The sequence below is a fragment of the Piliocolobus tephrosceles genome, chromosome 13, assembly GCF_002776525.5.
Source record: "Piliocolobus tephrosceles isolate RC106 chromosome 13, ASM277652v3, whole genome shotgun sequence".
Taxonomy (NCBI): domain Eukaryota; kingdom Metazoa; phylum Chordata; class Mammalia; order Primates; family Cercopithecidae; genus Piliocolobus; species Piliocolobus tephrosceles.
Window position 1 is genome coordinate 92651404 of NC_045446.1, and position 13237 is coordinate 92664640.

A 13237-nucleotide genomic window follows, 5' to 3' on the forward strand; every position below is an offset into this window, starting at 1 on the left:
GAATTCAATGGTTGCAATTCAGCCGGATGCATGATGACTCTCTGGCCACAGGTTTCTGCAGTCTGAATGCTACCTACACCCAGAAAGAGCTTCTAGTAACAGCTCACTGATTCTTCTTTTCCTTGTCTGTTTCATCCAAAATCCTCTAGACTGTAATTTTTCTCTTCTTCCTGTATGCTATAGGCAAGTGCTCTTTAAAGCGTGGTCTGTGAATCAGGGATGATTCATGAACTGTAATTGTTGTGTGATAAGCTCAGCAATCCAGCATGCTTTCACAACAGTTTGATAAAGTAATTTTGTGTCTATTGGATCTAGTCTAATAATTTAAAAACTGAACATTTAAAAATGTCTTTGTCATCTCATTTTCATAGTAATTCCCTTTCACTGTATTTTACAAAAGTGTCCATGATGAACTGGAAATGTAAGGAACTGGTCCTTCACTACAGATGGCTTGAAAAGCACTGCTTTGGGCCATAGAAGTAATCAACACTTTCCAATACTCTTATCTCTCTCTGCCTGGACCACCTCCCTCCTTCTTACCTCTTAAGTTCTTGCCCTTTGGCTCTCCATATAGATGCCTGCTACTCTTGGAAGCCCCCTAATCTCTCAGCATTAGGGCATATGCCTACTATACATATGTTGCCTACTACACGGTAGATATTCAGTGGGTATCTGTTAAATGAGTGGATTAATCAATGAATGATGGAGTGGAGGAGGAACTGCCATTCAGCCTCCCAAAACCCACTCCATGCAAGCACTCCCTTCCGCACTTAGAGTAGTTAGGTGGACCAGCTTGAACTGTCTCTGCTCCTGGTCCTTAGGGCATGAAGGCCTGCCTGCAGGGTTGTCTGCTACACCCCAGGGCTTAGCATGAAACTGCTCTCCAGTTTACTCTCCCCTCCCTGATCGCCAGACTGCCCCTTAGGTGGCCGGTCCCAGTGGAATTTCCTAATGCGGTCTTACATTATATCACCTTAACTCTTTCCTTCTTCACTCCCTTTGCTCGTTCTCCCTCCACTGATCAGATTTTTGCTTCTCAGCCTTCTCATACCTGAATCATCTTCCTGCAATTCAAATACAGTTCACATGTTCTTCCCTACACTTGTCTTATCACCATTGTGTCACCCTTTCCCTCCTCTCTGTCTCTCTTTGTTCATCTGCCTGTCTTTCTGTGTGTGTTTTGCTCTAACTCTGCTACTCTGTCTCTTAAAACATGCATATTTACCATATGTCCTAATGTTAGTCAATAGCAAGAAAGGAACATTTATAACTCACACACTCTAAACTTATTATCATGCATTATTTTATTAATGACTGCAAATTCTGTGTTCTAGTGCTGCTTGGTGCCTGGAAAAAGTGGTGAGTAAAATACAGAAAGATAAGAGAAAGATACCCCAAATAAAGTGAGAGCATTAATGGCTATTTATTTCTACTTCAAAATTTTGCCTTGAAGCCCATCCTAGACACAGTCATGTGTCTCTCTATGTCAGGTGTATCATTGCTGGTTATGAGCTCCAAAAGCAAGTGGGATATTTCTGCCTCCAGACTTTCTTTAGCAGAAATGGATTTTGGCCTGAATCATCTGGATAATTGCTATGTAGCTGAGGCTCCAAATAAGGCAATCACCCAACGTATTAGATATCTATTGCCGAGTAGAAAATTACCACACATGCACATGCGCTCTTATCACCCAGGGGCTTCCACATACAAAATGCAGCAAGAGAATATTCTAACAGGAGGGTGAGGGTGAGGGTGAGATGAGAAATTTAGTCTACAGAGCAGGAAAGGAATCTCAATAAACAAAGATTTGGGTTAAAACAAGAGGTGAGTGGACTCTCAACTAGTTTTATTTTCCCACCTGTAAAATTGTAAAGTCTATTAAATAATACGCCAGGTTCCCAGGCTCTAACATTCTAGAGTTCCATTTCTCCATTCTGCTTTGATCCTTCCTAGATACAGGACAACTGTTGATTTACCTTCTTTGTTAGGTGTGTAAGCGACACTTACAATATCTGTGAGATGAAAAAGAAAGATCCTGTTGGTGCAGAGAATAGGAGAGGGTATGTGACAGCCACATGGCTCCTTTATGGAGTGTGTGATCCTACCACATCTACTGATAGAGTATCTGTCAGATAATCAGTCCCCAGTGTGGTCAGGGTATTGAACATGAATTGTTCTAGAAAGTAAGGAACAGGCCCAAAATAAAACTTTTTATTGAAGAAGTAATAAAACATCTATGGAAATACATTCTCTCACCTATTGCACATGAGTCTTTCTTAATTCTGTTGAATGTAATTCAAAAGCAAATGAAGCGTTCCAGAGACATTCTTCATGACACATGCATATGTCTACAAGGCTCCTCTTCTTTAACCATAGAACATGCAGGAAAAATTAATCATTTTGGCTCATAATACATTAGATAAATAATTATTATATTTATTTAAAACACCCATATCAGTCTTCCCCCTATCTTGTCTAGCAATGTAACCAGCTGTTACTCTTCAGTATGTGTGTCACCATCCTGGCATTGGGGTCAAACTCAAACTGTGATGATCCACTGAAGAAATAGAAAAATCCTGTAAATATAGAGAAGGAAAATGATGAGACATCTTCAAATATGTCATTTTGCAACATATGTAACTTAGATTAAGTACAAGTTAATAATGGATGGCATTTATTAAGTGATTACTCTATGCCAGGCAGTGAGCTAAGTGCTTTACATGTTTAGCTCAATTACCCTTACAAAAAAGTGTAATGTGTTATTAATGAGAACAAAACTAAAAATTAGGACGGTTTTGTAATTTTAACAAGGTAGCATCTGTAAGGAAGGATGGAGGGAGGACTCCATCTCATCTGACTCCAAAGGAAGTGCTCTAAAACACTATGTTATACTGGTTCTAAATATATAACATTCTATAATATTTTAAAATCTTGTTTTCCTTTCTTTCCAACGTCTTCTCTTCTGCTAGGTCCTAAATTACAGCTTAGGAGACAACTAGACCCAAGAGAATCAGACAAATGATAAATGAGCCAGAAGTCCATTTCCTGCTTTGCATCCATCATGGTTAAGTCATTTTAGTAACAAGATCATCAGCCTCATGAGCACTGGATTGTCAAGCACTGGCAGCTCCCTCCAAAATTCCTTCAGAGTAATCAAGAACAAGTTTTGCTTTCCTATTTACCCGTTACCATGAATCACATTTTACCTATTTTGAGCATATGGGAGGGCTACTATTTTTTTTACAAATGACTAATGTAGGAAATTGCAGACTGCAACAGAAGCCCAGACAAGGCTCCCCTGGGATGGGATAGAAGAAAAGGGACAACAGGATGGGATAGAATAGAATGACAACCAGCCATTAGTAAACTTGACTCACACAGATTGTATTTTTATACCAACATAGTGACCTGAAAGATAACAGCTTCTGTGTGAGAAAGTATCCTTTGATTTTATGTGCAGGTATGAAACAGAGACTTGGAAGTCATTCAGGAAAAAAAAAAAAAAACACACACACACACACACAGATACACACACACACAGATACACACACATACACACAATTTAAACCCACTTTGCATAAATTGGAAAGTTAAGATTTTCAGGAATTTGGAGTAAAAAAGATATCAGACTGAATGATTTAAAAACTGTTTTGATTCTGCACTTCATTTTGAAATCATAAAAATGCCTGGAGATTCCTGCATTGACAATGAAATAAGGGTCTTCTTACCAAATGCCTGTAATACCGCATCGACCTTAGGCTCAACTCCTGGAAAGTCATCAGCTATTAGTCTAGGGAAGCCTTGCTCCATGGACTGGCTATTTTCATCAAATCTAAGCCAAATGAAAGAAATACAGTTCAATGTTGTGTAGTAGTCCCATTACACACAATAGTATAATGTGATGTTAATTTTCCAGTGTGGAATCCTAGACAAACTTTTTAAGTTGTGTAAAAAAGTGTTAAACATTTTTAGAGCTACAAGAATAGGTTACTTTCCTGGGCTTACAAGTTTAACACATAAAACAATATTTTCCCAGAAACAGGAACATTCTGTCATTTTACAGAGGTAAAATGTATGTCTGAGGTAAATTTTCTAAGCCTGGACACACAGAACCCAAATTTCTATGCGTCTACCACAAATACATAAAGACTGTGTAGACATAATATGTAAAATGAATTAAATCACTTAGCTAAAAATAAACCTCTGGTTCTCAGTCACACTGGGACCCTGTAGATCTTGTCTCCAAAGCCTGCCACACCTGGGCTTCCTATGGCAGCCACATGGTGACTGGAAATGGGATAAGAAGGAAATGTCTTTGGACCTCAGCTGGCCTCTCCTCATGTCTTTTGGTGTCTGAGTATACGGCCCAGTGATCACCACTCTGAGAGCCCTTTGTATCCAGGAAGTAGAACAATAAGCTGTCTTCCTCATAATCATAAATTTTGAAGTTAGAGAAAGTTAGAGCATGGGGGTAGGGAAATATCCTTAAAGAAAGAAACTAATTTTCTTAATCAGGCTTCATAGAAAGTCATTTCTCTTGCGTCTCACCTCCAGTATTTGTCCTCTACAAAGAAGTATGTTTTCTTCTTTTCCTTGTCAGAAACAGCTGCATCAATTTTCCTTATGGTTGGAGGAAAACCCAGGGTATGGATACCTCTTGGGTAACCCGCTTGTACCTCATTTCCTCTGATGGCCCAGAACTCATTTCCTGTTGAAAAAATAAATCCAGTACATTTTACATGAAGCCATTGATTTTAAAAATGATTATAGTGCATTGTTGTGGTAAAGAGGAAGTCTTGGTTTTAATTCCAACCTAATAATGCCCAGTTCACAGCCAGTCTTTAATAAATACTCCCTGAATGAGTGAGTGAGTGGAAGAATGAATGAATGAGTAGATAACTCTGATTCATTGCCCTTTCTGTGGCTTATATATTTGCATCTATAAGTTATAGTTTATTTATAGATCAGTTTTAGTTATTTCTTATAATTGCTGGTGACTTTTTAACCTGAATTTCTCACGTAGACCTCTCTCTTTTAAGTTTCATACCAATAGATCATTGCTTATTGTACACTTCCTTTGAGATATTTCACAGTCACCAATTCAAATCTGTGCTTCTTCTGAACACTATTGGAATTCATTCAAATTCTAGTGAGTTAGGACAATAAAATCCCATCCATCTCTCTGCCTTTACTTTGTTACATCACTCTCCAGGACCCTAAGCCTGAATTCCTTCTTCACACTACTGCCAGATTCACTAATCTAAAATGTCCATCTGCTGTTTATCTCTCTTGCTTCATCTGAACTGAATGACTTGTATCTGTCTGAGCAGTTCCAGATATGCTCTTACTTGGCAAAAACAATTTCTTCTTTCTTAAAGACCTTTGTACTTCCTGTACACCCAGCCAATCTCTGCACAGCAAAAGAGAACTTCAAGACCCATCCTAACATCACCTCCTCTAAGGGATCTTTGCTGAGCCCCGGATATGAGTCAGATACTCCCATGGCACCCTTCTTTCTCTCAGTACCAGCACTTGTCATACGTAGGCTGCCTATGGCTTCATCTCTGCTGCCCCTTCTAGAATATGAGCCCTTTTCAGTCCTGACCTCCACTACTGAGCATAGTGTCTGACACAGTGCAAGTGACACGTAAATGTGAGATACATTACTGGATAACAATATGTTAGAGTTACAATTTTTTACAATTTCTATTGCAATTTCACATTCATTTAATCTTCACAAAAGTGAGATTGCCAGAAATAAACATTTTTAAAATCTTCATAAAGCTTGACATTTAAAAATATTCCAATATCACCTATAAGTCTAGGGGAAAAATAAAAATGAGAAATTAAAGAATTAAAATTGAACAAAATGGAAAATACTGCATATCAAAATTTGCTGAATAAAAAAGAAGAAATGGTTATTTATAGGTATAAATGGTTATATTAGAAAAGAAAAAAGTTACAAGTTAATAAGGTAAGTATCAAACTTAAGCTATAACAATAATAACAGGATCAATTAAAAGTAAACAAAAATTAAGGCAACAATAAGGATATGAACAGAAACGAGTTAAATGGGAAATCAAAATATAATATAGAGAATAAATAAAGCCAACAGTCAGTCCTTTGAAGAGATCAGTAACATTATTACATATATTATGAGATTGATGAAGAAAAAAAGAGAAAGGCAAAAGGGTTCAGTATTGGGAATGAAAAAGAGAACAAAACTTCAGCAATAATTCAAATTACAACAAAATAATTTTCCAAAAACTTTTGACTGATGGATTTGAAAACAGACAAAATTCGCAAATTTTTAGAAAAACATGTTAACAAAACTGACTCAAGAAGTAATAGAAACTCAAATAGCATATTACCAATAAAACAAATTGAAACCGTAGTTTAAAAATCTGATAAAGAAGCCGCCATACCTGAATAGCTCCATTAGTTAACTTCTCTCTCCCTGAACTGATACTACATCTTACTGATTAAAGTTTTATAACACAGGGCTTTTCTCCTTATCTAATAAGATGGGCTCACTAGGAGCATCCTGGCTATTCTTGGCCTTTGCTCTGCTGTATAAATTGTAAAACTAATTTGTCAAGTTCCATGAAAAATCTTTTGGCATTTGAAATGAAAATGTCTTGTATCTATAGATAAATTGACATTTTTACTATATTGCATTATTTATCCATAAATATGGAATACCACCTATTTACTTAAGAGGTCCCTAAAATAAAGTTTATTATGTTCTTTGTACAAATTTTATTTAAGTGTTAGCACAAGGTCTTGCAGTAATCTAAACTTTAATATAATGGAGAAAACTCATGTCAATAAAATTTTCGCAATAGGATTTATTCCAGCAAGTTGAAAATTCTTATATAGTACTCACCTTTAAAAATAAAAACAGTATCCCTGCTATTAACTTCATATGCAGCGTCCAAATATGACGGGAGAGAGGGCCAAAATGCAGAAATCAAATGAAATTCAGGTTCAGAGCTCCAGTGGGATCTTCGCCAAAAGTATCTGTAATACATAAAATTACTTGCAATTGTCTTTCTCCTTTAGCTATGTGAAAAAAAGTATTCTTTTTTAAAAAAATCCATGCTAATTCACCCATTCATAGAAATCTATATTAAACCATCCTCCTGCATGTGATTCCAGGGTAATAAAATTGATGGCAGGACTTGTGACTGGTTCCAATAAAATTATTTAGCTTGGTTCCATTCTGAAAGTCCATAAACAGTGTGTATATTATGTCCTAATATTTTAAAAAATATTCTGTGTGTATTGATGCTTGTATATGAATAGAACATTTCTGTCAAGAGTTAAAGGAAATTGGTAGCAGTGGTTGCACATGTGAAGGTAGCTGGAGGACTGTAGGCCAAAGACTGGAGAGAGATTTTTTAACTCTGTATCTTTTGGTAGTGTTTAAATATTGTGCCATAAGCATATATCACTTTTTTCCAAGAGTAATTAATTTAAGTAGTAGCAATTTTTAGCAAAGGGAAAGGTTCCACCCTGTTTCTAAGGATTCACCAGTGCTTTCTGAAGAAGTTCCATTATTTATATTTTAAAAAATGAACAAAACAGATATAACTCTCTGCCTTAATCAAGCTTACAGTCTAGAATCATCCCTTGTAAGTGTAAAAAATGACCTGGACAATTCTAACAGAATGTTAAAAATTCAACAAGAACTAGATCTGAATGATTTTAAAATGTAGAGAAAATTTTGTATTTAAAAAAATCTCTGTCAAGCAGAAAAAGTAACTACTAGGTACTAGGTTTAGCACTGGGATGACAAAATTATCTGTACAACAAACCCCCATGACACGAATTTACCTATATAACAAACCTGCACATGTACCCCTGAACCTAAAATAAAAGTTTTTTTAAAAAAACCTCTATCACATTTTTGTTTTCCTTTCTAAGCACTGTACATCAAAAGAATAGATAGAAAAATATAATTTTCTGGTCTGACCTGTCTTTAAAGAACAGATATTCTCCCCTCAGAGTGCTGATGGCATCGAAGGACAAAGCAGGGTCGCACTTGGCTGGCATCCCAGATCCTGAAGGGACGGATATTGTGGGCACCAGGGGTTCCTCAGTAGAGGCAGAGGGAGGTCCTAAAGGAGACAGATTTGGGGATGCAAACATTTAAAAAATGTGATGCATCTGTCAATTTGTATGCCTTTCAAACATTCTCAAAGTGCTTCAAGCTAAATCAGAAATACTTTAGGTAACATTGGAAAGCTTTCTTGAGGACTGTCATTGTAGAGCTACAATGCCTAATTTTTCCAGCGTCACTCACCGTAGAGAGACTGAATGCCATTCACATCATCTTGTGAAAGGCGGAAGTGGACCAGCTCTGTGAATGAGTTGTAGAGTGGGTACATCAAAGCTTCAGTGTTGGCTGAATGGAAGAGCCCCAGGGAGTGGCCAAGTTCATGAGCAGCAACGAGGAATAAATTGGTGCCTGTATGACAACCATAAATGTTCAGAATCCACCAGCTATTTATTCAGTAAATACACATACAGAACATATGCCAGCTGTGCAGGCCATCCTTGAAACCATAATGTCTTTTCAGTATTTGTGAATTGGTTCATTGATTGGCATATTCCATACTTTATAGAAATTAATATGTTTTTCAAGGTTGACTTTAAGTCAATATATAAGACAGTTTTTCAACATATCGCTCCCTAGATCCCTCCTTGGTCAGGAAAACTAAGACACTTTTCCTATATTGACAAATGAGAAGCGTTATTTCCAAAGATTTTTTTTTTGAAAGGACAAGACTAATAGCATGTCAATAAATATAACTCTTCGTTGTCTAAAAGTAAAAAGTCATTGTTCAAATTTAGTAACATGTGCCAGTTGCAACCTCGGTTAAAATTAATCATATAACATTTACGTTGCTCCTCAAACTTTTAGGCCACAAGACTGTAGTTATTTCTTGTGGAGTTTAGTCTGATTTGCTCTTCCTCCTCTTCATCATACTCAAGTAATTGTTTTTTTGAGACAGTCTCACTCTGTCGCCCAGGCTGGAGTACGGGCTCAAGCGATTCTCATGCCTCAGCTTCCTGAGTAGCTGAGATTACAGGCACGTGCCACCATGCCCCACTAATTTTAATATTTTTGGTAGAGATAGGGTTTCACCATGTTGGCTAGGCTAGTCTCGAACTCCTGGCCTCAAGTGAGTCACTCACCTTGGCCTCCCAAAAGGCTGGGATTACAGGCATTAGCCACCCGTGCTCAGCCATAATAAAATAATTTTTGGTTGTCAAAAATCTTCCCAGTAATAAGTGCCATTGGATGTGTGCAATCTTTAGTTTAAAGTAGAAACATGCCCAATAACAGTTTTCTGCAGCACAAGCACAGCTAGATTCAGCTTTTTAAAAAATATTATAAAAAGAGTTTTACTGAATTTAGTAGTAGATATTATTTGACCAAGGCTCCAAGAATTGTGCAGAAAAGAACAGTTGTTCAAATAAAAGGCAATCATTTCATGCAACACAAATTTCAGTCTTGTGAGACAGAGTCTCACTCTGTCGCCCAGGTTGGAGTACAGTGGTGCAATCTCAGCTCACTGCAGCCTCCATCTCCCAGGTTCAAGCGATTCTCGTGCCTCAGCTTCCTGAGTCTTGTACTCAGGAAAGATGTTCTCTGCATTTACATTAAAAACCCCAGGCACTCTCAGAAATAGTGATTGTTTCAACAGTGTGTTTCTAAACTTCAGAAGCCATTTTAAAAATTAAATACCATACAGTTAATTTTTGTCATTATGTTTAGATGTAAAGTGTTTCAAAGCCAATTTAGGGGGAAAAAAAACCCCATCTAAGCTAGAGATAGTGACATGTTTATTTAAAAAGATGACCTAACAGTTTTTTTTTCAGTTCCTGGCATTTTCTCCTGATCTCTACTTTTAAGTAAAAAGGAGGCCAATGAGAAGAAAGAAAGAAAACCTAAGGGCAAATTTTAGGATTGACACTGATTTAATGGAATTCATTCTACCCTAATCATCTGTCATTAAAGTGATGAAAAACATTAATTATGCTGATCCTCAAACCCCTACAAGATCCTGAGTTGTGGAGATAAGTCTGAATGGCTTTTACAATATTGTACTCGGTGGGGGCAAACACGAAAATACAGACATTTTATAAACTTCTTCAATAATGATGGAAACAAACAGTACTTCTGTTTAAAGCTCAGGCAATACAAAAAATTCAGTTACTAGTATATTCCATTTATTGCTCATTCTAGATAATTCAATTATTTTTGGGTAGGATTAGACATTATTCCTGAAATGTTCCTGAGAGGTTTACGACCCACCTGATGCATCTTCTGTCCATTTTTCATCATCGTCAAAGTGGATATCTCCATAAAGCCCAGGTCCAGGTGGATAGGCATGAGCTAAGCTGTGTCCTGAGCCATCAAAAGGGTAAAAGTCTCCATGTTCTGATAGGGAAAAAGAATTAATGGAAATATAAGTGTTCAGAATTTATTTTTACCCTGTTCCAATAAAACAACAGTAGATGCTATAGTCTGAATGCTGGTGTCTGCTGCAAATTCATATGTTGAAACTCCATATTCACTGTGATATAGTATTAAGAGGTTAGGTCTTTAGGAAGTGATTAGGTCATAGGTGCTCTGCCCTCATGAATGAGATTAGGGCTTTTATGAAAGAGGCTTGAGGGAACCTCCTGGCCCTTTCTATTGTGTGAGGACACAGAAGGTACCATCTATGAAGAATAGGCTCTCATCAGACACAAAATCTGCTGACACCTAAATCTTGGACTTCCCAGCCTCCAGGACTGTGAACAATAAGTTTCTGTTATTTATAAATTACACAGTCCAAGGTATCTTGCTCTAGCAGTCTGAACAGACTAATACACCAGATAAATGGATGCTTTATCTGACTACCTTTAACTGCAAAAGAGATCATTATATCAGCTTCTCTTTCATAGAGTCTGGAGAAAGTGAGTGGAGTCACCTCTTCCCAGACTTTCACAGCTTTCTCAACAGCAGAATCAACAGCATCTCTTGGCAAATCTTGTGTATAATTCACAATCCTGGAGGAGAAAAATTGAAGAGGATATTCTTTTCTCCTGCCATTATGAAAACTTGTTAAAGAAAACTTTCTGTTACTTATCCAAATATGACAAGTAACTTATAAAGTTTCAATATTATGTGAAAACCTCTCTGAACCATTACCTGTATGTAAGGTGGGTTTTCCTCCACTTCGGGATGCCAGGAAATGTTGTGAAGTGTCCAACGTCAGGAACTCCACACCTGGGCTTGCGCATCACCTCCAGAGTGTCAGAGTCCAGCTTCCCTGTTGCTGCCAACCCAAGGAACTTCTGCATTCGTCGGATTTTTTTAACAATGAGATTATTCTCCTTTCTTCTAAACTGTTTCACATCTGTTTTGAGGTTGTAGTAGTTTTCTAGGTATTGCTAATGGAATAATGAGTATAACTTTTAGGTCATTTTTTACAATTTTCCATCACTTACCCAACTTTTATAATGCATCTTAATTTTCCTCTAGTTTCTTAAAACAAAAGTCGGTAACACATTTAATTTGACTTTTTTCATCAAGACTCACCATTTCATACAAATTCTTAAATTTTATTGCAGTGTTAGTTTGCTAGTCAAGTAAGGAATTTGGGATTGGAAATTCAGGTTTAGCATTACTTTTGTTTGTTTTTAAAGAAACCCTCCTTTAACATAGTTTTGTGAAAAGTTAGAATACTAACCTTTTCCACTTACATTGTTATTATAGACTTGGTTTAAGACTGAAGTGCGGTAAACTCTTTTGTCCAAATATGACAAGTAAAAATATAAAAACTGTTACCTGTTGTGATTTAAAGATCAAACTTAACATGCTCCCCTTCCCCAATAATTTTAACTAAAGAAATTCTAAAGCCAGAGGAGTTTCATATACTCTCCATGTGTTCTTTTCACTTAGCCACAAATATACTGCTATTATTTTATTATAACCTTGAGTAATTATATGCCCTTTCTGAAACTTTCTTTTCTTCTCTGTTAGCTTAAAAATAATTTCCACCTCTAGCCTGCTAATTATTCTCTGGTGCTACAGTTTTCTAACAAAGTGATCTCTAGTCTAATCATCCTGCTTTATATTGGAAGACCAAGTAGACACACTCGGGCTGGCCAGTAGCTGCATTAGATGCCACCATTAATTACCTGGGCAAGATCCCTGTTGGAGTCCTCCTGTTTTGCTGCCCCACTCAGAGGATAGGCAGAGCAGACTGGCAGACACAACAGCACAAGGAATGCAAGATGCATCATTCTCACTGTCCTTATCTTCTCTGTCTACTGGGCTTCTAGCTCTACTCCCTAGTGGCCTTTCTTTTATACAGAGACAATGCTTAGATCACCAACAGCATGATTCATGCATATGTTTTTTAAGTCTTGAATGTTCACAAACTTTTAATGTAATGGTGATACAGCCTACATTGGTATTTTCCTTCAACCTTCTAAACTTGAAAGAATGATTAATCCCCAGGAAATGATTTCTGTGTTTGTAAAGACAAGAAAGAATTGACTAATAATTCATATCTGTGTATTTACCTAAAGAGAACTGATAAGGTTGGTAAAATGCCATATGTTTAGACCTTTCAAAATCAGTGCAATTTTCTTTTAATAAGACTATGTTTTAAACTTAAATATAAGCAGGTAAGAGTTAAGTAGGTCAATGGAAACAAATTCCAAATATAGTTGTGGTCTAACTGTGGGAATTGCTATCTACAAAGATATTAAAACAAATATTTCACTTCTTTAGTCTTTGTTTACAACAGCTATTCTGATTTTCAGATGGATTTATTGGCCATGGAGTAGGGGTATTGTGAGAAGGACATGGAACATGTAGAGAAAAGAATCCAAAGAGTGAACCTTTGGTGTTCACTCATTCTCCATTTCCCAGTGTATAATTATGTTCAAAGTAACTGCTCCATAAAACTTGTTAAATGGAAAAAATTAAATTGCATGTTAGACCACAATGGTCCTTCTACCTTCCTCCTCTTCTTTGCTTTAAAAAATTCTTTTCATCCTTTCTTTCTCCTCTTAAGGTACAAAGGAGGAGATGGACTGAGATCTGTAATGGGAAAATATTTCAAATCCTCCATTTCTTTCACATGTCTAACGATCTACCCCTGCCCACGAGTAGTATTTTCTTTCTTGTTTTCTCAGTCAAATAAAGTGCTTTTTACACAGTAACACAGTA

At 36.8% G+C, this 13237-nt stretch overlaps 1 protein-coding gene across 1 annotated transcript; it reads right to left on the bottom strand.

Moving 5' to 3' along the window:
- Positions 1–2184: 2184 nt before the first annotated feature.
- MMP10 (matrix metallopeptidase 10) lies at positions 2185–12340 on the bottom strand. Its single transcript, XM_023208126.2, has 10 exons — positions 12199–12340; positions 11207–11448; positions 10916–11064; positions 10325–10450; positions 8306–8470; positions 7976–8120; positions 6887–7020; positions 4549–4708; positions 3729–3832; positions 2185–2576 (listed from the first exon to the last, which is right to left on the bottom strand). Exons 1-10 carry the CDS (start codon positions 12301–12303, stop codon positions 2476–2478), a joined length of 1431 nt encoding a protein of 476 aa, XP_023063894.2. The 5' UTR covers positions 12304–12340; the 3' UTR covers positions 2185–2475.
- Between the last annotated feature and the right edge of the window lie 897 nt (positions 12341–13237).